This window comes from Mus caroli, chromosome 13 (assembly GCF_900094665.2).
Source record: "Mus caroli chromosome 13, CAROLI_EIJ_v1.1, whole genome shotgun sequence".
Lineage (NCBI taxonomy): Eukaryota > Metazoa > Chordata > Mammalia > Rodentia > Muridae > Mus > Mus caroli.
In genome coordinates, this window is record NC_034582.1 from 107,027,244 (window position 1) to 107,053,976 (window position 26,733).

Sequence of the window (26,733 nt, forward strand, 5' to 3'; positions counted from 1 at the left end):
TAATTATGGGATGGATCCCTGGATATGGCAGTCTCTAGATGGTCCATCCTTTTGTCTCAGCTCCAAACTTTGTCTCTGTAACTCCTTCCATGGGTGATTGTTTCCAATTCTAAGAAGGGACAAAGTGTCCACACCTTGGTCTTCATTCTTTGCAGAAGAAACTTCTGAGCGGAATAATATGTAGGTGGGAGAAGGAAAAGCAGTTTATTCCTGTGCAAGGCCTACCTCGACTTTTGGCCATTTGAAAGACTGCCTACATAGCCTTTTACTCCTTGAGACTGATTTAACTGGCTTAATTTTGTACTCGTCAAACACAAGGAACATGATGAGTCCTTCTGAGTTAGCTGTATCAGAAACATCTGTTAATTTACTAAATATGCATACAGCCTGATTGTCCCCTAAGAAAGCAGGATGGTGCTCTTCTGTGACAGATGTCTGCTCTCTTCTCGGCATCCTTGTGAGGGCTGGAATTTTACTCAGCTTCATCCCGAAACTTCAGTCAAGTTGCCCTTACCCTTTCTCTTTTTTTTTTAGTGCAAAGGGTGTTTCGGCTTTTGGAACCCTTGGCTTACCACGCTTGCTGTGGTATATCGTGATATTCTCTCCCTGTTCCATGATCCAGAACTGTCCAGATTTCAGCTTTTGAGTCCAGACCATGACAAAAGGTGCCACTTATTTTTAAATGGTGCTGCATTAAACACAAAGTATCTGGAGTCTTGAGGATAGGCCAAAAAGAAGGACAGATTTAAGAAGATGCGGGCAAAGTAATCTGATTACCTATTCACCCACGACCTCATTACTGTGAAATATAAAAATCCCTAAAAGTGACCGGCTGAATTAGTGTGGGCTCAAGGGCTGTTGTCATTAATAGAAGGATTTTGTATTCAAATTGACTCACATTTTCACATGTGATTCTTGCATTTACTTGATTCTTAGACATTTTGAAAATAAAACATCAAGTTTTAGGAGGGTGGGATGTCAAATCATTTTCATAAAGTGGGTTTAGATCCTGAGAACTAAGGGTTTTGCTGTTACATTGTGCTGGTTACGACCCATGATGACCAGCACTTGTCACATGCTCCACAGTGGTAGCCTTTTCCTGAAAGATCTAATCAAAGAAATTAACTCCATGGCTGCCCCACCAGCCACAGCCAAGTATCTCCTGACTGCTAATTACTCCTGAGAAGAACAAGGACAGAGACAGTGCAATTTGAACCTTTCATTTTTAATAGGAACCACTCATGGTTAGAAGACTACTGTAATTTCTTTTTTTTTTCTTGGTGTTTAACTTATTGAAGTGAACCTTTGTAAGAGAAAGTGAATTGTTTATCTCATAGTAAAGCAAAATAATTGAATCTGCTATGTTATTTTTGGTTTATCTAGCCCTCCAGTCTTTTTACTGAAGAATATCACATTTGGGCAATTGTACCTTTATAAATAGTATAAACTGCGATGCTAATATTAGTGAATCAGATGCTGAACAGCTTTGTATCAAGCAACATTATCTGTTTTTGTTTTTTTTTTCCTTTTCTTTTGAAATATGCCCTAAAGGTTGGAGCCTGGTAAAAACAAAAGCAATTTTTTTCCCCTTGGCAAATTCAAAACATCGCCTACCTATTGATATTTTGTATGTGGCTTAGAAAATTTAATTTGAGAGTCTAGACATTATCAACGTAGTATGTAGCATAGAGAGCATTTATACAAATAATGAAAAAAAAAAAACCCTGAAAGCTGTTCTTCTAATACAGCTACATCCTACAACAACTTATCATATGCATCCTTCTACAAGATGAAAGGGTTACCTCAATCATGTTCTCAATACAGATATCTCTACTGACAAGGGTCAACAGTTCTATATTTCAGCGCTTTGTCACTGGCAGAGAGAACATCTTGTGTTTGCTGTGAAACACCTTTTTAGTAAATCTACCTTTGGAAGGCAGACACAACCTCACAGATGGCAATTGCCAAAGGAGACCACAGCCAAATGCAACAGTGGGGAAATTTAATGGTCAGCTGCTTCTTTTGGTTGCTATAGAGGGTCCCTTACTGATGTGCTTGGCTGCTTTCATGGTGGCACAAAATGCAGACCTTAGGGGGACACGAAGGTGGCAAACTACGGTTGCTCATCTACGAATACAAGATGCTACAATCTATCTTTGGCCACAAGCACCAACAGCACCTTTTTATTGCTCTTAATCCCTGGTTGGTTTGGTTCAATTTATCAACATATTGATTATCATGGATCTAACGTTGAGTCAGTTTCCTAAAGTTCTGAGTAGGAGTAGGATTCTTCTACAGCTCTAGGTTAAATCTAATCCAAAATCACTATGAAACACCCCCCAACACCACTCACACACCTTCTAATGATGTTTCATGTCTACTCATCACAATCTTGAGGAATTTACCTATATGCTACACCCATCTCAGATCCTTAGCTCATACAGAGGGTCAAGCATATAAGATTTAAAATTAGACTTTGTTTTCTACCAAAGCTTAATCTAACTGTCGAGATAACTGGAAGAAAAGTATGTGGTGTAAGTATAACAAGGCACAGTCGTGTTGGTAGATGTTAACTGTCATCTTTGGATCCCTTGAAATCCCACGAAGCCACAGGCCTTGGTCCGTAGTTTCAGTTGCTACCGATGAAACTGGTCAAACCTCTTAGACTGTATGTATTGTCATGATATTCTCTACAAGGCCAGAGTGAATTCTATTAATGCCTTTGTTTGTTGGAGGCAGCTGGAGCAGTAGAAAGGTAGAATTTAGTATCTAGCTTCTTCCAGCAGGTATAGTACCACAACACACACACCGTTAGTGGTCGGTCAGCCATGGTGAGTGCTAGAACATACACATGCACGAAGGTAATATATAGAGGCCATGGTGGAATAAACATGCCGAGGACCCCTCTCAAGTTCAGATGGCCCTATCCTGACTGGTTATATACAAAGGATGCTTGGCTGATACATTTTGATAGAGTGTGTGGGTGTGGCTCCTCTGGTGCTCATTTCCTCAGAGCATTTGACAGCACCAAAACGCATGAAAAAATATCCCAGCGTCAGCATAGATTCCTGTTGGGAGAAAAGCCTCTCATGACAGCATTGGAATGAACCAGCCTGCCTGGTGAGAAATTAAGCATGACACACGGGCACAGACTGCAGAGTCATAGCAATAATGGAGGGTAAGTATGGCAAAGCACGAACCCTTGAATCCCCAGCTCCCAAGACACCTATTAACCAGCCTGTTAAGGCCTATTTTATGCACATTTTCTCCTTTAGGCCTTGCTTTCCAAGGAGAAGAAGAATTGGTGCTATATTTAAGTAACTGAATTAAAACTGTATTTATTTCTTCTGGAGGATTTAACTATAAAATGACTTGCAGTGAAAAATCACGTCTCAGGGGATTCTCCACTTTATTATGTTTCATTTATAGGCAGTGCAAACTGTTGAGGAGTGGAAAGGCATACATACTGTGGGGGGTGGGAGGTGGGGGTCAAGAGTACGAGATCAGGGCTGTACCAAAGTCAGGGCACTGAGGAAGTGGTGTATCAGCCAGAGGGCTCACAGTTCCTTTCAGCCTGCTAGAGAGAATCCCGGCCTTATAAGCCCAATATTCAATACCTTCAAATATCCTGTCTTACAGTATAGGGCTAAAGCAAATGCAGGTAAAAGGAATGTGGTGAGATGAGAGAGCGAAGAAAGAAACCAGACAAATATGCTTTGTGTTGGTACAGAATAAACAGATTTGTGGGACAAGGGATGTCAAAATGGCTGAGGTGATCAGCAAGAGTTAGTATTTTCACAGCATTGCTGTGGACCATATTTAGACTTTAACGTAGAGCATGGACTTTCCTTTCACAGGTTTATGTGCATGAGGCTTCTTTAAATATAACTCTTTGAATATGTACCTTGGCCACTCATTTATTTTGCGTGAAATAACAGTGCAGCCAACATCCGAGCGTTTGCCAGGTACTGAAGCAGGCTCTGAAACTACATAAGCCAATGTGACACTGATTTTCTTTCAAGGAACTCAGACTAGTCAGTAATGGACTAAAAAACGGCAGCGGCATCCAACACTTCCATAACTTGCTAAGTGTCAGGCACCATTCTAAGTTTAGGCCATTATTAATCTTAATAACTCTGTGAGGTGAGTGGTTTGGGGTAATAAGTTAATATAAGAGAAATTATGTAAAATGCCTGAGGTCATGGAACTAGAAAGAGATAATGCCAAGATTCAAACCCAGACAGACTGGCATCTCACCCCCTTCCTTCCCCCGATGCTTGAAACAATTTTATTATACCACTGTTTTCCTTTGGCAAACTCTAGTTACCGTGATAAAGCTATCTAGAATGGCAATTGTTATGTTGATCTTCGCATCCATCCTCTATAGATTCTCCTCATCAGGCTGCTTTAGGGCAACTGCCTAGTGGCCAACTGACTACTCACTGAACAAGGGGTGCCATAGGCCAGGAGGGAGCCCAGGTCACAAGTGGGAGAGGGAGGCAGGCCGTGCTGTCCTTCAGCCCTCACTCACATACCAAAGTCAGAGTGAGGCACATTACTACTAAGACGGGGCAAAATCCTCTGGCACAAGAGAGGATATAAAAGCCCCTCCCACCCCATACTAGCAAACCCGGCCTTCCAGGAGAACATCTAATGTTCTTACACTGTATTGAAACAACATAAGCTCTACTTAAATACACAGCTCAGCTCACTGAAAGAAGAGACTGCTTGTCAAATTAAGGGTAGCTAAGAAATATCTATTATAATGTGCTTGGTATTTCTGAGTTATTGGTTTGAATCTACATGTCAATTTGGAGAGTTTTAAAATTTTTCCACCAGTCTTTATGTCCATGAGAACGCTGTATCTCTAGACACTCTCTTGAATCCCACAGTTCTGAGAATTGCTTTTAGGTGCTTTGGATTTCTGAGTTCAAGGCCAGCCTGGTCTACAAAGTGAGTTCCAGGACAGCCAGGGCTATACAGAGAAACCCTGTCTCAAAAAACAAAAACAGACAGCTTTAAAACTCATTCTAAAACTCACTCACTAACTTTGTTGCTCTGTAAATTTAGCAGTGAGCTTTATATTGATTTTTTTAGGTAGTGGCAAAATTGAAAGAAATTGGCATGCAAACGTGTTCTCCATACCGAGCTACCACTGATCGATCGGAGGAGGAATTGCTTGTTTCTTTTCCATTCTGTGACGGAGACTTACATACAGCTCCTCGGAGTCCTTGATCAGGTTTGGGTATCAAGAATACTGAAGCTCTTGAAGATGATGTGGTGTGTGTGCCTTTTCTGTACTCTGCAAACGTTTCAAGTTTGAACAGTTTTGCTCCAGGAATTTTGTGTGGAATTTGACAGTGACTATGGCACACCTAGTGCTTCCTCAAACATGTGTTTCTTTAATGGTAGTCCATTCCTAACTCTTACCGCTTCTTGTAGGTCCTTTCAGTCCTGAAGAGGTCTTCACTTCTCAAGTTTGCTAGAACATAGGTTCCTTCAACTAGTAGTGCTTGTCACTGGTTAATGTTTTTCTTATCTGTCTTCACCGAAGACTAAGATCTGGGATGACTGGTCCTATCACCTTAGCATCTCATTAGACAGTAGGTATTTAATAAGCTCATGGGATAAATGAGCTTATTATTAAAATATACTAACCCAGAGTGCCAACATGTCTGTCTTGCTGTGTGCATGCTTTCAAGAGTCCATCGCTGTTGACACCCCCTCATAAAAGGTGGTTTGGTTGATCTCCCCTGAGACTCCATCTGCTTCCCAAGCCATTTATATGCCGGTGTGTCCTAACCGAACATGGTTCTAGTTTCCTGGAGTGTTATAGCATACAGACTCACTCCATCTGCTTGAGTATGGGGAAGCCATCATCCATGTTGGGTTAAAAGTTTCTAGTGAAGCTGTTTTGGGTCATCTCTACTTCTGCTGATAACCCCTGCTGAAGTACTAGGGCCTAGTACGTGCTTACCCAGTACTCTATTGCCAAACTATGTATCTGGCTTGTATCTATTTTTGTATTTTGAGACGGGATCTTGTTGAGTTGACAATCCTTGAATGTCTTCTGTACCATAAGCTGGTCTAGCACGGGTGGTCCTCCTCCTTTGGTCTACGAAGAGGCTGTCAGTGCAGGTTTGTGGCACAGAGTCTAATTTCAAGCTGCTTTGACTTACGGGCTACTTTGGATTAGTGCTTTGATACGTGTAAACATGCAAAGGGGAAACGAGAATCACCTCTATAGTTAAGAAGTCATACTTTTCTGATTTCTTAGGTATTAATAAACTCCGTTAATTACCTCAGATTCCATGCAATTTACCTTCTCTGCATAAAATCAGCATGGTAGACCAAAACATGGCCTCCCGATATACTTGGGTCTTGTATTAGTTTGTTTCAATGATAAAAACACTGACCAAAACCAACAAAGGGTTTATTTAGCTTATACTTCCAGATGACACGCCATCACTGAGGTAAGTCAGGGCAGGAGCACCAAAGCAGGACCTGAAGCTGAGACTATGGAACAGAGCTACTTACTGGCTTACTCTACTGGCTTGCTCTCCACGGATCACTCTGCTTGCTTTTTAAAAATATATTTTTTGGAAATTAAAAGATAATTACATCATTTCCCCTTTCCTGATTATCCCTTCAACCCTTCCCATGTAAATCCTCTTGCTCTCAGATTCATGACCCTTACGACTTTGCTGTTACTCACACACATGGGTATGCGAATATACATACATATATATATATATATGTATATATGTGTATCTGTAATTATCTATGTATATGTATATACATGTATATATGTGATATATATTATATATGTATGTGTATATTATGTATATATGTATATACACATATGTGTGTGTGTATGTTTGGGTGTGTGTGTGCATGTGTATGTGTGTAATATTCTTAAATAACTTATGGAGCTTGCTTTCTTATAACAACCCAGGAACATCTGCCTAGGTGTAGCACTGCCCACTGTGGGCTGGGCTCTCTTATATCAATCATTAATCAAGAAAGTGCCCAACAATCATTAATCAAAGGCTAGTCTGAGGGAAGGATTTTCTCATTTGAGGTTCTTTCATCCCAGGTGACCCTAGCTTGTGTCAAGTTAACAAAAACAAAAACAAAACAAAACAAACCCCTAACCAGCACAGGTTCTAATCTCTAAAACCTATGATGTTACCTTATATGGCAAAAGCAACTTGGAAGATGTGATTAAATTTCTTGGCAGGAGGAGATTATCTTTATCTGCGAGCCTAAATGCAATGTCTTTATAGGCCAGGGGAGATTAGAGTATAAAAGAACAGGTGACAATGTGACCACACAGGCAAAGACAGGAGCGATGGGATACTGCCAGAAGTAAGGGGATGCAGGCATCCTTAGAAGCTGAAAAGAACGACGCCGTCCATGCCTAGCAACTTTGTTAGTGCCATTCCACGTTGAGCCTTAGAGTTCACTTTCCCTCACATCATCCTTTTGCAATAATCACACAAGAAGTAGAGACCTTGTGTTCTTACGTTGAGTTTGGCAACCGATGATAGGGCATTGGGGCAGCGGCTCTCTCTAGCCTGTCTATTGTATAAATAGGTCAGGCATGGAAAGTGGGCACGTGAACCAGTGACAGCGACAGCTCAGAGGAAATGATCTTTCTTCTTGACATTTGCGGGCAAGAGTAACCCCTCATCTCCGGCTGATTGCAATTATGTACACATCACTTGGGTAAGCCTCCATCGGCGAGAAGGTACCCATCAACCTGGGATAATCGCTCTCCTATGTATAACTCGCCTGTACACGAGTTTCCAGCACGATGGCTCTTTAGGGACAAGCATTCCCACCTTCTCCGACCGGCTAGCTTATTGCAGTAAAGCTCTTTATTACCGAGTTGCCTTTCAACTGACTGGTTTCCATAGGGAGTAAGTGGAGTGACTCCTCTGCCTGGAAGCTTCAGGATATAGAACTGTGTCTAGTTTCATAGGCAAATGCTCACTGCGATATTTATAACATGCTATGTCACAGAGGATTTGTTAACATAGTATATTTATAAAAGAGAACTTTATGTAGCCGGTTAACATTAATGGGGCATTTCCTGACCCATTTCAGAGTTATCATGCATGATGCATAACTACTAAAGGCAGTTTTATCTATCTATCTATCTATCTATCTATCTATCTATCTATCTATCTATCTATCTGGCAGTTCTGCAACTTTATTTGACATTCAGCAGGTTAGCTCCCATTCACATGGACTGTCTGTAGATTTTGGAATGTGGTAACAGGCATATACGTTACTAGTGTGTAGAGCTTGTTTGGCGAATCCTCATCTTTGTTACGTTTTTGCGACAAATGTACTTGGATGTGATATGGAACATTCCTTATTCCCTTGGCCCAGACAGCTTTATTGAGCTTTATTGTGTTAATGAGCACATCTGGAGTCCCCATCTCCTTTATGGCAAATGTCCAGATTTCTTTGAATGCCCTCTTGAAGCCCACCCCATGGATGCGCTTGTGAATGTTGGTGTATTCTTGGGTCACCACCTCGTTGATGATAGAACAACACTTCTTCTTGCCACCCTTCTTGACATTCTGCCAGGCCCAAGTAGGAAAGGATGGGCGCAGAGGATCGTGGGAAGAAAAGTCACGTTGCCTTACAACTTTCCTAAGTTACATTTTAAACAAATGAACAACAAAACAGTAGATGGAAGTAGCCATTACTGGTTTTCCTGGATGGTAGAATTTAGAAAACCAAGTCGTAAAAATACATTTGTTTGTGTCACCTAAGAGTGACACTAACAACAGCAACATCAAAAAATTTCCCCTGAAAGGCTCACTGGCAGGCCTTATGGGATCATAGAGTGTAGACGGTCAAAACAGCTTGTTGCTTTTAACAAGTAGCAGCAGAGACCTGGGTCCTCACATCCTGTGCTGTAATGCAGTTGCCTCACGAGTTTGTAGCTGTTTTCTTATGCATCTGGAAGAGACTCATTGTTCTTAACTGAAAGAAGGCACGACTCCATGAGATCATGCCTTACTGAGGACTGGAAGCCTGTTAATTGGCATGCAGTAGGCTGAGTTGAATAAACGCATCCCAAATTTCTTCAAGATGTGACTAAGGACCTTGCTACCGACCCCATCAGCTACAACCACCACTAGTAGTGCCTTGTGCGGAGGCTATCACAGTGGAGCTGGCATCTGCCCTCTATTCAGTGGGAATATTCTATTCTATTATCATCTCAGAAGACACCTAATTGAAAAATTATGCTCCATATGGAGTTCTGCTGGAGCTTCTGTTTTTTTTTTCAACGATTTTTTTTCTAAAATGCAAAATACGATTTTAGAAATACATTAGACTGAACATGTTTTCATATTATTTCATTCCACAGTCATGATAAAGATGTAAATGATTCAGATTAAGGTAGTATTGGATTCAGATTAAGGTAATATCATGATGCCTTCTTCAGAAGTTTTCTATAGACAGATTTTTTTCCTCCCCTGTATCTGCTTTGGGTTCATTTACTGATTTTGACTCCTAGAGGCAAGGCCGCACAAACTATTATTTAGCCTAATGATGTTTTCCTAAGTTTAACTGTTAAAGGAAATGCAGAAGCCAAGTGCTTCCACGTGTCCGTTTTCTGCATAGCCATCACCAGAGCTCTTAAAACTTTACACGGTCGCTAAGGTGGATGGAAAGTCTCTCTGCTAACTCAGTTCTTTATCTCATTTGGGGTATGCTGAATCACGAGAGAAAGAAAATGAAAATAAGAAAGAAAACACAAACAAACAAATTGTTGCTTGACTGAGTCACTTTGCCAAGACCTTTGAAAGGCTTTTTGATTTCTGTGGTTTCAAACAGATGCGACAAAGGCCAGGTTTTTGGAAGTCTTTCAGGTTCAGAAGCCTGGTCAAAAATCTCTTCTAAACTTACATGTGCTTGAGTTAACAGAATGGCAAGAAAATAAAAATCAAAATTGAATCTACTGGCTTAGTGCAACTGAGACTTACTAGCCCTGGAGTAAAACAAAACAAAACAAAACAAAACAAAACAAAACAAAACAGAACAGAACAGAACAACTCCTTTCAAGAAGTTATTACTTAAAAACATATATCTTGAAAATTATATCAATAAAGGCCAGCTCTGTCTGTACACGTGTATGTATACAATCAAAGTCTTCTAATTACCCTGAAAGCCATCTTTCCTCATTTTGTATCTGAGGAAAGCATTTCAGAGATTAGATAATGCATTTAGTCACATGACTCATGGGTGGGGGTGGGGCAGAAGGTGCTCTACACCCTACCCGATTATGTGTAAATTTAGGGTAAATATTTTGGTTTTCTATAATGAACTATATAGTTTTGTCTAACAACTATTTTCATTGCCCTGGGGTAAACTTATATTTGTTATCTGAAGACTCACACAAAAAGTGTGTGTATGTGTGTGTGTGTGTATGTGTGTGTGTATGTGTGTGTGTGTGTATGTGTGTGTGTGTGTTTGTGTGTGTGTATGTGTGTGTGTTTGTGTATGTGTGTGTATATGTGTGTAGGGACAGAGAGAAAGGGAGGGAAACTTTAGTCACCACCTTAAAAGAGAGCAGTGTTTGGCAAGACCTAACAGAATAGTATTTTTGCAATTTAGTCTTCCGAATTCTATCATTCAGAATACTCCTTTGACAACTGAGGAAAGAGTATGAGTTCACTATAAACTTCTCTACATTATGAAACTTCATAAATGTTTAACAGCTGTATAAAGTTTTATTGTGTAAGTGTGCTGTGTTAACAAATCATAGGAGACTCCTCTTCTTCTTTTTCGGAGACGAGGTTTCTCTGTGTAGCCTTGCAGGTGGTCTCCCAACTCAGGGATCTGCCTGTATCTTTGCTGGGATTAAAGGTACCACCAGGCCCGACAAAATTCTACTATAATCACTGTAGCAAATGTTCACTTAGAACGCTGTCCACAGCTCTTATCCTAAGAATTTCTAGAAATGGAATTACTGGTACAAAAGATATGGCACACTTTTAATATTCATTTTTGAAGTGGGTTATATTTTACTCCTCTCCATACCCAACTCCAAATGGCATGCTTATCTTGTCTCACCTTTGCCTTGCCTGAGTAAATGCCCTTTCTAGCCTGAATCTTGGAGGTGAAGGAAAAAAATCCAGAACTGACTGTTGTCTTTGTCTCGCTTGACTCCCATTTTCACTCAATTCTAAGTAATTCTTTTTTCTTTTTTTAAATTTTTCTAATTTTTCATTTTTTGGTTTTTTGAGACAGGGTTTCTCTGTAGTTCTCTGGCTGTACTGAAACTCACTCTGTAGACCAGGCTGGGCTCGAACTCAGAAATCTGCCTACCTCTGCCTCCCAAGTACAGGGATCAAAGGCGTGTGCCACCACTGCCCGGCCCCAAGTTTTTTGTTTTTTTTTCAAGACAGGGTTTCTCTGTGTAACTCTGGCTGTCCTGGAACTCACTCGGTAGACCAGGCTGGCCTTGAACTCAGAAATCCACCTGCCTCTGCCTGCCTAGTGCTGGGATTAAAGGCGTGTGCCACCACCGCCTGGCTTGCCTCCCCCCCCCTTTTCTTTCTTTCTTTCTTTCTTTCTTTCTTTCTTTCTTTCTTTCTTTCTTTCTTTCTTTCTTTTCTAACTTAGGAACCGCACAAGTCTCAAGTGCACTGGCTCTTACACTTGTTTTTCCTAAAATAAGGTTCACAAACAGTATTACTTGGGTTCTTTAGAGGACTTTTACAATCCCACCGCTCATTCTATTCAGGAATATTGGATTAAGCATGCAAAGATCAGATGCGTGTCTCCTTCGATGTTTGGGGTGATCAATTTACTTGTGAGTCTCTAGGTTCCTAGTCTGGGCTGCACTGGTGCTGAGCTGCAGGAAGGTCAAGTTCAAGTTGTCTGTCTGCCTTAGCAGACACCCACACCCCGGAGGGTCAATGCAGTCCCCAGTACTGCACAGTTTGCCTTCTTTAAGGTGTCTGCCCTTCTAATCCGCAGGTCCTGGGCGTCTTAAGGCCACAGGAAGGCCCTCGAGGCAAGTGCCTCCCACCGCCCCGGGCTGCTTTCTTAAGGAGGGGTGGGCGGGGACGCCGCCGCCGCCGCCGCCGCCGCCGCTCTTCAGTCTAGGCAGGCTGTTTGCCCGGTCTCCAGCGGACTGGAGGCAGAGAGCCGGCGAAGCTCCCGGGGCCGCAGCGCGTTTCCGCCCGCCCCTCCCCCAGCAAACAGGAACCAGCGCCGTCCCGAGTCCCGCGCTTCTCTGCTGCCCTCCACCGGGGGGGGACTGCCTTTTATAGACGCTCCGGCCAATGAGCGCGCTCCTTTTCCTCGACCCGCCCTCCCAGCCAATCGCCGCTCCCCTGGTGTAATCTTCGGCTCCTCGGCTGCTCCCGGCGATCTTCGCTGTTGCTGGCTTTTTCAGGAGCTGCTCGCTCGCAGCCCGAGACGCTGCTGCTTTTTTTTTTTTTCCGGGTTCGGAGCCATTCCGGATGCTTTAGGCTGCCGGATGTCTGATCTCCGGATAACTGAGGCGTTTCTGTACATGGATTATCTGGTAGGTGCGGGGCGCGGGCGGCATGTCGCCTCTGGGATCTCGCGGTGGCCCATGGCCCCCTGCCTGGAGCTGCAGCCTCTCGGCTTTCTTTCTTTGGGATGGGATGCCTTGGGTTGCTTTCTCCCCGGGCTGGCTCTGAGGGGCGGCGTCGCGGGGAGAGGCCGGGCTGACAGGTAAAGGCGCGGAGGGGACCGGCGGGACTGCGGGAGATGGGGCCACGCTCCGCGCGCCTCTCCGCGCTCCCGGCGCAGGACTTTCTTTCCGGGGAAGCTGGAGTTTTCCGCTCTCCCCTTAGCAGAACTCCAAGAGCTATTAAAGAGCCATAAGCAGAATGGCTCGCTAAGTGCCTGGCAGGTCCGGTCATTTGGTCGTTATTAGATCTCTAAAGGAATGACCTGGGTCGTGGCGGGATTTTAAAAACACATTACCAGAAAGTAGACTGGACTAAACCACATTGCAACCCGGCCTGAGCAGGATTGGGCAGGGACAGGCATTGCCCCACGGCTGTGGTTATGGTGCACGCCGCTTTTGTGCATGGTGTGCATGGTTTGGCAACCGGTTTGAGATCAGCCCCGTGCTGGGAAGTTTAGGTAGGAAAAGTTTTTTTAGCACAGCGCTGGAACGGAACACTTAGACGTGTTTCTAGAATTGTGCAAGCCTTGTGTTTTCGTTCCAGAAATTGTATTTCCACAGAGCTGCCTGTTTGTGGTCAAGCAGATCCTTTTTTGACATGAACCGTGTTCGATCCTGTCCATTTTCTGCGTGGATGGTGTTAGAACGAACGGCTGTTGTCATGCAGTGCTGAAGTAGAGGGTTAGAAGCGTTGGCCCTTCTGTCATCTTGTAGGACACATGGTTTTTCCACTGCAGATTGGCCTAGCAGAGATTTGTCAGTGCCTTCTAGGAATTACACTTAAGGCTGTACGGAGAAAGACCGAATACTTTCCAGACCAAGAAAGAGAGGGCTGCGTTGTAATGTTACCTGTGTATGAGGGTTTATTTAGGTATGTAGAAACTGGCAAGGATGGAGACCAGTGAGTGCACGACCTTGAGAACAGAGCCGAAATCAAAGAGTCTCAGTTGAATTTTGGTTTTGCTGTCTATGTATTCATGGCAGTGACTTCTATCTTTGTCATAAAGGGGTGTTACTGCTGCGCCAGGATAGGTGGGCTATCTGTGAACATTCTTTAAGTGTCCTTGTAGGTTGATGATTCTCAAATATGTCCAGGAGGCTATTTTGAAAGTTAAATGATTGGTTGACTTGTAGTTTATCCATATCATGCTATGGCTATGTCTTGTAATCTGACCCACAAAAAGCCAGTTTGGTGAGAAAAAAATTACCAAATAAGAAGAAAGTATGGGGCATCTTACCTGTACTTGGATACTTAGTGATTCGGAGAGGAATTGGGGGGGGGGTCCTCATGATCTGCTGAGACTGTTGTAGTACTTAAGCTGTCTTTGAGGTACCAGGCCCACTAAAAGACCTGAGGGAAAACAGGATTACTCAGGTTACCTGCCATGTAGACATGGGTTCTGAGTAGATGGATGAATATTTGTAGGTATAAGGTTACCCTGGGAGTTTAGGTCACTGTCACTGGGCCCTGGGTTTCACTTCGACTTGGCCCATCTGTTTTACCTGTTTCCCTAACGCCTCTTTTGACTTTCGTATACAATCATTGTTTTGCCACTTCAGTGTGCTTTCAATAATTCCCAAGTGCAGTGAAGCTAACTGTCCCTTAAAAGTCAGGGCTATACTGGAGGTGGGGTGGGGGAGAAAACAAAGTCTTAAAGGAGACAGGTCACGTTTTATGAGTGTGTTAGGTATCCCTGTGAAAACACTGAAGAAAGTCCTTCCCCACTAAATGGACCGGAGGGGAAACAAAACAAACCCTGGAGTTGGAGAGGTTGCTTTCTTTACTGTGCTTTCGAGAAAACTGTGAGATACATCGCTCCATTCTCCTTGTCTACCAGGTGACTTGTTTGCTCATGCGCCATCTTGGCATGGTGTCTGTTTAAAATCCTGTTTCTGAAAAAGTAAAGGATCGATTTCTTTGATTGGGCCCGGCATCTTATTAATCGATTCCTAAGTTCCTATATTTCCCTTCCAGGAGGGGCCGGGGATGTTTCTTTCATTCCTAGTTGGACTGCAGGTTTTGCAGAGTGGGCTAGAGTGAGTGCCCTCTTCAGGCCCCTGTCAGGAGGAATGTGTGCCCTCCCTCCATCCTTTCTTCTCTTTAAACAGTGCGGTGGGTTTTTGTTGTTATGTTGGAAAGGAAAGCTCTACGCGGAGGTGTTAGCCATTGTCCTTTAGTTGGGTGCTACCACTTAACTTATTTTATTTGGGGGGAGAGTCTAAAGGAAGTGTGTGTGCCTGAGTGTGTGTGCATGCTATTTTTAACAACTTCTGAGAGCACTGAAATGGTAAGACAGATGAAGGAAGCTCTCTGATCTTAGAAGTTGCAGTTAATTTCTTGACTATTCTTGTGACAGCTAGGATCAAGGCTCTGTCTTGATATTTAAGACGGAGGTTTTATTAATCTTGGTTCAGGGAAAGAGGGATACCTTGCAAATCCTAAATAATTACATGTTCCACCGGTTACTGTACCTGGCTTGGTGCCTGGCATGGAGTTAGAGCCCGGGATTACATGATGATGAATGGATGTGGGACCTGAGAGGTAATTCTGTCCTCTTCTGGCTTCTAAACTGAGACAAGATAGTATCTGTTTGGATTAGGTATTTTGGTTTTTGGAATGCAGGATGTATCTTTTACACTTAAGATAATCAAGATAGAATTTGTTTAGCAATTTAAACATAAAAGTCTTATCTTTTCTAGATAATGCGGGTGTCATCGGAGGAGGCCATATCTCTTCCCCTTTTCTCTTGAGCAAGTTTATAAGTCATGTTCTAAACCAGGCCGATCTATGGTTCAGGATTTAGCCGTAACCAACAGACAGCATACCCCTCTCCCTTTGATGGGTTAAGGCTGCTCAGAGCTTTATAAAGAGAAAGAACAGGGTATAACTTATAATGAGGAAATGACACTAATACAGGTTCTCTAGAGTCACAAACCTTATGGAATGAATCTCTGCAGAAGAAGGGAATTTATTGGAATGGCTTACAGACTGCAGTCCAACAATGGTCAGCTGTGAATGGAAAGTCCAAGAATCTAGTACTTGCTCAGTCCCACAAGGCTGGGTGTCTTAGCTGGTCTGAATATGCTAGAACCCTGACGTAGTAGGCTCCAGTGCCAGAGAAGGAATGGGAGTGCTAGCAAGGTGGGGCAAGGTGGCAAAGGACAAAACCTTTCTTCCATGTCCTTCTAGAGACTTCCAGCAGAAAGGTATGGCCCAGGTTGAAGGTCTTTAGATTTGGCTTAAAGGTGTGCATCTTCTTACCTCAAAGGTCCGGGTTAGAAGTGGATTCACTTACATACTTTAAACCCAAGAGACAATCTCTCGAAGGTGTGTCCTCCGTTTCTGGATTGTAGTTCATTCCGGATAGAGTCACGTTGACAACTACTATCCTCCCAGATCCATTATAAAGTTCTCTCTGGAGACCAGGCAGGGTCAGCTTCTGCATTCCTTTTAGTTCAAAATGCTTTTGCCTTGTATGTGAATCTGTGTAGATTTCACCAATTCCTCTTTGTACCACTAACACAACAACAATAAAGTTCATTATTTTCCATATAATACTAAAAGAGATAGTGGGAGTAAACTTACTTATAAGCATTACATTGGTTTCCTTCCTTCCTTCCTTCCTTCCTTCCTTCCTTCCTTCCTTCCTTCCTTCCTTCCTTCCTCTCTTTCTGTCTGTCTGTCTTTCTTTCTTTTTTCTTCTTCTTTTTCTTTTTTGAGACACAGTTTGTCTGTGTAGCCCTTGCTGTCCCGGAAATCACTTTGTAGACCATGTTGGCCTCGAACCGAGAGATCTGCCCCACGGCCTCCTGAGTGCTGAGGTTAAAGGCGTGTGCCTCCTCCTCCAGATGTATACATTGGTTCTCAAATAAAAATGTTAACACATCATGATTATGTTGCTGATACTGTATTTCCTCTGGAACCACTGTTATTTAATGCTAAGGATTGGGCTACATTTTAAAATAGCCCTAATACATGAAAGAATTGGGAGGGCATTCAGCAAGCGAGAAGTGGTCCGAGGTTTGAGGATCCTTTATTTCCTCTGAAGAGTAAAAGGACATTTTTCACTCTTCTTTTCTTTAAAGGTTTATGTGTATTATATGTAGGAATGCTTGCTTGCATGTATGTCTGTGCACCACACGTGTACAGCCTCTGCAGAGGCCTGAAGAGGGCGTGCCAGAAGATCCCATGGATCTTGAGTGACAGTTGGGGTCTGCCAGGTGTGTGCTTTGAATGGAACCCAGGTCTTCTGCAAGCTCCATCTCTCCAGCCTTCTCGTATTATTATTATTTAGTCCATTCAACAAATACTTATGCAAACGACTCTTGGGGAAGATGTGGAAGGACAGGTTGAAGATGGCCTATGGGGAGAAGGCAGGTTCTGACCTGCCCTGTTGCTTTCTAGTGCGTTTCTCTATGGCATGTGTTTCTTTTATTACACAATGAAATGTGTCGCAAACGTGTCAAGTGTTTGATTGGCCTTAGATGCTGTCTGTTGTCCTTTGCATTTCTCTATTATGCTTGGGCATGAGTAAGGTTAACCTCCTAAGCTTGCTTTATAGTCATTGATGAACTTGGCCTGCTTTCTTTGTTGTTGTTGTTGTTTTGTTTTTTTGTTTTTGTTTGTTTTTTCAAGACAGGGTTTCTCTGTGTAGCCCTGGCTGTCCTGGAACTCACTCTGTAGACCAGGCTGGCCTCGAACTCAGAAATCCGTCTGCCTCTGCCTCCCGAGTGCTGGGATTAAAGGCATGCGCCACCACGCCCGGCGGCCTGCTTTCTTGATCTCAAGCTATACCTGCCTAAGGAGGTGTGTGTGTGGGTGTGTGTGTGTGTATCCCCCAAGTTGACACAACTAGCAAGTGAGTGAGCTGACCTTGTGGCTCTAGGGCCCCCTCTTCACTGCCTCCATGTCCAAGCCATTCTCTCTAGTACAGGGCAGGGATGCAGGCTCTTGGTGTTAAAAGCTGATGCAATACAATTGGATATATATTTACATGTTTCATGTAAAAAACAAGTACCATTTATAGAGAAGGCTAGCTGGAAGATGTGTGCTCAGCCTTCTGTCTCACGGTGCCTTTCTGGGCACTGAGGTGATGATCTTCAGACTCTGACGTTTCATCAGCAAGCACAGATGCATTTCTAAGCGTCATTACTGTCCCCTTCAGGGCCACTTCTGCTTGCTACTGCTCTGGGTCCTCTTGATCCCGTTATGGGTTGTCTGCCTTTATCCAGTACAGCTTAGGAAATGAGGCTAACTAGTAGACACTAAGGCCACAAGCAGGCTATGGCTTCAGCAGAGGACATTAACTCTAAGGGATTTGTGGTGACAACTGAAGAGAGGGAAAGATAGCTATTTTTTTAGTGAGGATATGAAAACCTCCCCTGATACTTTTCGTAAATTGAGTAGTGATGAAGTATTGAATAGCTATTTATTACTTAAGGATGTACTAGAGTCACATTTTATTTTTATAAATTTGGTTTTTGGCTCGTGTTTCTGCCAAAGGTCAGGTGCCGTTTCTGTTGCTGGCCTTCTTATTGGCAAAGTTCTGTTACGCTGCAGGGGTTTACCCGGAGAGACAGAGGATGCTCCTGTCTGTGTTTATATAGTCTTCCTCCTTTTTATATAATAGTCCTTCTTTTTATAAAATCACTAGGATTCAATCACAGGGCCTCCACCCCAGTGACCTGGTCATGTCCTCCGAGCTCCATCTACAGACACCAAAGTTGGATTGAGTCTTCAACCTTTTAGTATCATTGACTTGCGTCTTTGGGAATTAAACGCCTGTCCCAGTTGGAGGTAGAGGCAGGGCCCAGCTATTGTGGGGCCGGCATCTGCTTTTTAGTTATTCTGTGGCGTCTCCCCAAATGCTTCAGGAGTCAAAGAAGATCTGGTAGATCTCCATCACCATCTTGAAATTCTTGATCTGGAGCAAGACGTTTTGTTTTGCGTCTTCATTTTGTATTGATCCCTCAATTTATTAGCTGATCCTGACTTGCCCTGTTGAAACAGAGACATTCTTAGAACCTGAGCTGTAGCCTGCATCCAAGCTGACACCCCCCCCCCCCCCCCCCCCCGGCATCTTACTTCCTTTTCTAGCACTTGCATTCTAGCCTGGTACCTGGTAAAGTGGAGGCTGTGCACAGAGTATAGTGTGGGAGTTTTACTTGCATCATCTTACTCAACCTTGTCCCAATCCCGTTCTTCAGCTACTGCTTATAACACATTATACCAGAAAAGAGGAGGCTCTAAAAGGTTGAGTATTTGCTGGGATAATGCAGCTGGCGGAGAGGGTCAGGGCTGGCATTTAAGTCTAGCTTGTTAGATCCCCCAGGCCTGTGCCTATAAACATGGTTCGATAAAGCTTAGCTGGAATAATAAATAACCGTGGAGGAGGTGCCCAGATACACCGCTGGAAATGGAAGGGTCACTTGTCACTTGATTGCTGCTGTCACTTGGTTTCTTGGGAGGCCCTCTGGGAACTCAGGACTTGTGTGGGTGTGTGCCTTGAGGCAAGCACTTGCTCACACCTATTGCCTCCTCCCTTTTCGCATAAACATTAGCTGAGGTTCTTTGACTTGCAGCCCAACACACCTACGTGATCTCCAGTGACTGCCCCGGCTGGCCGCTTGAAAGGTTGAATTTGTAGGACAAGCTCCTCTGGTACCGTTTGTAAACTGGTTTGTTGGGAACTAGTCTGGCCACTGGACTCTGTCTCCTTGGGCCCGAGGACTTTTCCTGGTGTTTCAGAAAGGGGTTCCTGTGGGTTCTTTGTCTGATAGGATGGTTGCTGATCTTGCTTCTAACTATGGGGAAGAGCTTGTGAGTGTAGAGATACTTGAGGAGCATTGACAGCAGCGGGGACAGACAGCTTTATTGGTTCCAGCCGTCCTGGACAGATGTCAGGAGCTAAAAACAAAGGGAAGTCATGGAACCGTCTTTTGTCTTTTGTGTCCTTAGGGCTTTAAATCTGCAGGTGTAAGGTCTTGCTTTTTAACTTCAAAAGCTTTGTGCTTTTTAAAACCAAACGGACAAACGAAGAAACAAAGGGACTTTGTTTCACAGGTCACAGCTAACTCTCTTTCCACAGGTTGCTTTTCTGCCACTGTCCCTAGTGACAACCTTGCAGGAGTTAGTGGGTCTCATTTCCTTGCCTCTCTAGGACAAATGGATGGATGCTTAGATTGCCGAGTATATTTTGTATGTTAGCGTTTGTGACATGCCACTCTCTTAAAACCTGCTTTTAACAACTTCTCTGATGATACTTCTGAGCTTAGGAAATGTTGCTTAGATCAGTGAGTAATTTGATTCATGTCTCTGGTTTTGAAGGTATCATTTTTTGGTGATCTGTAGAGATCTTACCTGCCTTTGACAGGTTAAGGTCCTGAGAGGTTTGCGGTGTTTTTTAGCATTACATGCAAGTCATCAAAATGGCATTTCGTTACGTCAATGGCAGCTTCTGCAAAAGTCCACCAGTTTGTTTTCCAGTCTTGAGGTTACTTTTCTAATTGTAGTCACACGTGAGCTGAATGAAGGTCAGGATGAGATGATTTTGATAATTTGCTTATTTTTAAAGTAAAAGCTCGGAGAAAGACACAGCAGAGCACAAGGGGGAAATCAGTGCCTAGCAATGCAGACACAGTTGCTGTGCATTCAGTAGTTGTCTGACAGTCTGTGTATGGGCTGCTACCCATAGGTCTGATCATCCTGGACTTACAGTGGAAAGACTGTCTCGTAACCTGCTGGTTTGTACTTAAAAACTCTTCAGTTTTAGTACATTTTCCTCTGCAGCATGAAATCTCTGCACTGTACTGGCAATCTGTAATTCACTCACTAGCTACCTTTCCTTAAGATCTCATGTAGCCCGGTGGGGTGGTGGCAGCCCAGGCCTCTAATCCCAGCCATCGGAAGGCACAGGCAGAGGGATCTGTGTGAGTTCAAGGACAGCCTGGGTTAAAGGGCAAGTTCTAGGACAGTCAGGGCAACCCAGAGAAACCTTGTCTCAAACAAAACAAAACAAAACAAAAGCAAACAAACAAGACATTGCATTTGTCCTCTAGTTTTAGCTAATGCCAGGAGCACTGCCAGTGACATTCTATGTATCCTGGTTTCACTTTCATCACTGTGATAGGTAGAACACGATGACCAAAAGCAGCTTAGGGGAGAATGGGTTTATTTCAGCTTAGAGTTCCAGGCTGTAGTGTATCGTTGAGGAAGGCAGGGCAGGAACTCAGACAGCGAGCTATGACACATTCACAGTCAGTAGCAGTGAGAAATGAGTGTGCCCACGCTGCCTGCTGCTTCCTTTCAGCTAGCTTTTTTCACTCTTAACACAGGTCGGGGTACCACCCACTGAATGGTGCTACCCACAGTGGGCTGGGTTTTTCTACATCAGTTAACAATCAAGATAATCCCTGATTAGACATACCACACTCAAGCTGATCTAGGTAATTCCTCCATTGAGGTTCTCTTTCCAGATGATTCCAGCTTGGGTCCAGCTGATAGTTTAACCAGCACCACGTGTACACACTTGGGGTTTTCCCAGAATGAATTGTAAATAGTAGTCGTATGATACTGTAGTGTGGTGGTTTGAATGTGCTTGGCCCAGGGAGAAGGTACTATTTGGAGGTGTGGCCTTGTTGGAGTAGGTGTGGCCTTGTTGGAGTAGGTGTGGCCTTGTTGGAGGAAGTGTGTCACTTTGGGGGTGGGCTTTAAGACCCTCATCCTAGCTGCCTGGAAGCCAGTCTTCTGTTTGCTTTTGGAACAAGATGTAGAACTCTCAGCTCCTCCTGTGCCATGCCTGCCTGGGTGCTGCCATGTCCCAGCCTTGATGATAATGGGCAGAACCTCTGAACCTGTAAGGTAGCCCCAATTAAATGTCCTTTATAAGAGTGCCCTGGCCATCGTGCCTGTTCATAGCAGAATAACCCTAATTAATACATATAGTGAATCTTAACTACTGAAGGGGGCTCCAGTGTCAAAGAGGGTTGGGAAACTGTCAGAGCTAAACAGGTTCCTTTACTGAACAGCCAAAAAACATGCAAATGTTCATGGTGATTCCCTAAAGGGAAATTGTTAGAGGCAGTGTTCTTACTCCTTTGAGGGTAATTTTGCTTTAGGATCAAATCCAAAAAATAGAATTTTTGGCTCAAAAGTTACCTATATTTTAAGGTTCTTGATATTGATTAAGTAATTTAATATTTGTAATGTACTTAGAATTGTTTCTGAGTGCAACCAGCCACTTTTTGTTTTGATAAAGTATTGAAGTGAAGTTGGTGGTAGTGATGCTCATTACTATTGATGGGAAATGACTGTGTGCCAGATTCTGTGGGAAATGCTAAATAGCTGTCCGTCCTTTCAACTACCCTGTGAGAGTTGTGACAGCTATTACTTCTCTCTCTATCTTTCTCTGTCTGTCTGTCTGTCTGTCTGTCTGTCTCCTGCCTGTGTGTCTCTGTCTTGAGGAGACTAAAGACCAAGAAGAGTTGAATAGCCATGACTGTCTTAGTTGCTGCAGCATTGGTGATGACGTTTTGAGTATGTAGCTTTTGTTAGAGAATAAACTTGAGTTTGGAGTCGGACCCAGATGTTTCATCTGTAACCTGTGTAGTATGAGGTATTTCTCAGATCTCAATCTATGCCAACACAGAAGGATACTATAGCGTAGTCATTAATCTACATTAAAATATGTAAATTATATTATATTTCTAGAGTTTTATAGTTAATTAGAGCTTTATAGCTAATTAGATTACCTTTCTTATTTAAAATGATACTGATTGCTGCTATCTCCTAAAATGCTATTATCAGGCAGAATTAAGAGATGATAGCCAAATACTTCAGTCTATATATATATATATATATATATATATATATATATTTAGAATGTACTTATTTCTAAAACTCCAAATATTGGAGGCCATGTTTAATACAAGTCACCCCGGACCACCAATTCCTCGTTTGCAAAACTTGGATAATTAGAGTATTTGTGATAGTTTGACGAGTAAAAACATAGTCAATACATTTGAAAGTAGGTCTATACCTTATTCCTTTCATTTTTTTTTTTTTTGTTATTTTACGTACTTCCTGAAATAGTGACCTTTACTTTCATTCTAATTCAACGATTTATATGGCTATAAAATTGCCTCTACATACCTTATCATTCATTTGCTCAATTCACTTTTGTTTATAAGCCCTTTCATTTTATTTTCTGGTGCTCTTGGGCACAAGGGATATACAAGTGTGTAAAAGACATTGGCTTCTCTTCAAGTTGCTCAAGAACTCCTGTGCAGTAAGAACCTAGCAGTTGCCTTTTGGGCTGCATAGTCTACTTAGAGGAGAGTAAAGGCACAGACGGAGCACAGAAAAAGGGAACTCAGCCTAGATGTGGAGACCAGGAGTGCTTCCCAGTGGAATTCTTTGTAATTTGCAACATTGAAATGTAGTAAGGTTGGCCCAGTGACAGGCATTGCCAGGGCCAGGCAGGGGACAACTGTGCAGAGACTTGAGGGGCCCTGTATGACTGGGGCAGAGTTTGGAGCAATGACTCCACCCGAAGCTGCAGACTCCAGCTAGTTATACTGTGGAAAGCTTCAGAGATTGCCTGGAGTGACATGGTCAGACCTGGCTGTCAAAGATGCAGAAAGGAGAGCAGCCTAGGGAGATGCTCCCCTGACCCAGGACGAGATGGTAGATTTCATAGTCAGGTGGGGGCAGGGGATTAGATGGGCCATTTCAATACATAAGAATCATATGGGAATAGCAGAAATTTTGTAATTGGATATAGAACATGAGCAGAGACCTCAAAGGTAAAATCTTGAGTTTGGGGTTTTGGTTATCTATTACAGAAAAACAAATGACCTTGGAACACACCTTGCTTACGAGTCTGTTGGTTGACTAGGTTCAATGGATGGCTAAGGGCACTGACTATGGAGTCATGCTAAATGCATTAACATTATAGTTTTGTCCCACATCTGCTAGGTAGCCTTTGTGCCTTAGTTTACTTCTGTGCAAAGTGGGTATAACAGCACCCACTTTATAGAGGGGCATGTACACATACGCTGCGTGATGCTTCCGTCTGCAGTCATCTGTATGTGTGGTAGTAAGAAGTGTATCTCTCGGTGAGATTGTTGGTATCTTAGTTTGTGCAAATAAATTATTTGATGTTTGCGCAATGAAAAAGTCACACAGTGTTGTGTTTTCTCAGAGTGTATTGCTAGGGCTAATGTTCAGCTCTTTGTGTGTATATCTCTGTGTGTGTGTGTGATTTAAAAGAATTTGACACAGTTAAGTGCTATACAAGTGTTTTCTATGATTGTATTGGGACTTAATATCAAACAAGGACACACAGAACTGTCATCACCCGACGGTTGTACTTCAGTTCCGTTCGCTCTTCCATACCAGACTTTCAACACTCTTCTCGCTTCCTCCACCTCCTAAGCATGATACAGAGGAACTGGGTTAAAGATACTGGAGGCCTTCGTTGGTGTTTTAAGTGGCAGCTATTTCTAATTCACAGGGGTGAAAGGTCCTGGCTTGGCATACGGTGGCCCACATCTGTCCTCAGGCCAGTTCTCCTTAGAGCTATTATGTGAGTGTAGGCAAACATGCTGGCTTTTTTCAACCCAGTTGGGCCACTTCCTTTTGGAATTTTTCACATGCTTGGGACTCTCAGTGCCTCTGTGGTTGGATTCTAAATAGCTTGAAAGTCAGCCTTTGCTTTTGGGAACTTCAGTCCCTCACATGAGACTTATCTGGCGGTTCCTTTATCCTGTCTTCTGTTCTGAAGGTTTCCTGAGCGGCTGCTTGTAAGCGACTAAAGAACACGGTTGATTTATGGCACAGTGCTGGTGTCCTCCATGTTGAATGCTTCCTGAGTGACAGCTTCTTTTTCCAAATCCCCCTGCTAGATGGAGCAAACCTTTGGTGACTATTGGACTACGTTCTCTTTGTTTGATCTTTGTGTAGAAATGCTGTTTCTCTAGATTGTGCACGAGTCTTACTTCCTCCCTGTGACCTCCCCACCCCCCATTATTGGCTTTTTAAGATGTGTTTTTGTTTTGCTAAATGACATGTGCATCGTTTATTTGCTTGAAATGAAACATTGTAACTTACGGTTTTTTAAAGACGGATCACCTGAGCAGGAACATTTGCTCTTTGCTGGGTTTCCTGTATTTCTGCCTGGTTCAGGGCCTCTGGTTTCCTGGCCTTGGGCTAGCAGTAGGTTGGCCTTTTCAGCCAGAAGGGCAGACTCTGTCGTGTCTAGGGACATGAGCCACCATTTTCTGAAGTTTGTATGTGAAGGATGGGTTGCTAGACTAGTGACAGTTCCTTTTCGCCCAGATCCACCTATTTGGGAATAATGCTTAACTATATAGGTCATCTTTGGAACTATTCATAGGCAAATATTTTCATGTTTACTACCCCATCAATAATTGTGTGAGGTAAATATTTTCTTTTAAATAGTTTCAAAAAGTAGAATTAGTGAAAATTGTTTCGGTTCCATGTCATGTACAGGTCTTCATTATTCTGTGGGGTCTGAAGATAAGAACTTAGGGGAAGTTTAATACTGTGTCTTAAAAAAACCAAAAACCAAAAACAAAGGCAGGGGTGGCCCACGCCTTTAATCCCAGCACTTGGGAGGCAGAGGCAGGTGGATTTCTGAGTTCGAGGCCAGCCTGGTCTACAGAGTGAGTTCCAGGACAGCCAGGACTACACAGAGAAACCCTGTCTTGAAAAACAAAAACAAAACAAACAAACAAAAAACCTACCACCACCACTAACAACAAAAACCCCACAAAACCAAAAAAAATCAAACCAAACCAAACCAAACCAAAAAAACCCCCAAAGGCTAGCTCTTCAGTTGCTGAATCTAAAGCTTCTGCTCAGCTTCTTTAATTGAAGAAGATACCAGCATAATGTATTAAAAATGACTTAAAAATCCGAAGTTATAAAGAATTACACAAGATGGGGTACACCTTTTAACTCTATACAAAGGACGTATTGACGAAGTCAACACAAGCCAGGCGGATTCTGAAGAGTGATGAGGAATCAAGAGGTTCAGTCACGAGCACGAGGACCCAAGTTCCATCCCCAGAAGCCACAAGGAAAAGCCACTGGTGGTGCTATGAGCTTGTATCCTCAGAGAGGGGAAGGTGGAGACAGGTGGATCCCTGGGGCTGCTGACCAGCCTGGCTAGCCTAAGTGGCTAGGCTAGTTTCAAATGAGAGACTCTGTGTGTGTGTGTGTGTGTGTGTGTGTGTGTGTGTGTGTGTGGTGGTATGAAGGGGGGAAGGATTGGGGGGGAGGGAGGAGGTAGAGACTGACAGACAATCTGTCTCAGAAACAACCAAGGTGATGGCTCCTAAGCAGTGACACCAGAGGTTAGTCTCTGATCTCCACACGTGTGTGTACACGTGGGCACAGGCACTTGTACAGCCACCCGCCTGCACACACACACACACACACACACACACACACACGTGCACACAAGAGCACACACATGTGCACACCAGAGTGTATTGGGATCACTGATTTGATTGTTTCCCCATTTGTTTTAAACTTGTCTTTGTTGTTGCTGCTGCTGCTGAAATCCAGACTGTCTAGGGCATGGTCGCCTGGGAAAAGATGTTTTGTCCTAGTGCAGTGATATGGAAACAACAGAGTAGCCCTGTGTGAGAGGGGCTGTGGGAAGGGAGATAAAAAGTAACAAGGCTTTCTGTTTTGCTAAGTGACGTTTTAATCTTTGTTGATTTGCCTGATGTGAAACATAGTAACTTCAGGTCGTTCATCTGAAGCCCAGTGTTCTGTGTTGAAATATCTGAGGAGACCTGCTCGTTCTTAACATGTTCTGGGAGGAAGAGGACATCCCATCAGTTTGGGGAGAAGAAACCCCAAACTCCTCTGCAGCCCCTTGTGCCTGACTTCTCTTTCAACAAATACATATTAGCGAGTGTCTTAGTCAGGGTTTCTATTCCTGCACAAACATCATGACCAAGAAGCAAGTTGGGGAGGAAAGGGTTTATTCGGCTTACACTTCCATGCTGCT

At 43.3% G+C, this 26,733-nt stretch overlaps 1 protein-coding gene and 1 pseudogene across 1 annotated transcript in view; one reads left to right on the forward strand and one right to left on the reverse strand.

Annotated features, from left to right (window-relative positions):
- Positions 1–8,234: 8,234 nt before the first annotated feature.
- LOC110307750 lies at positions 8,235–10,196 on the reverse strand (annotated as a pseudogene).
- Positions 10,197–12,403: 2,207 nt separating this feature from the next.
- Positions 12,404–26,733, forward strand: part of Arl15 (ADP ribosylation factor like GTPase 15) — a 361,821-nt gene continuing 347,491 nt past the window's right edge. Inside the window, exon 1 of the mRNA XM_021180362.2 lies at positions 12,404–12,559. Within this exon, the coding sequence (XP_021036021.1) occupies positions 12,512–12,559 (48 nt within the window). The 5' untranslated portion in view covers positions 12,404–12,511. The remainder of the gene's footprint in view (positions 12,560–26,733) is intronic.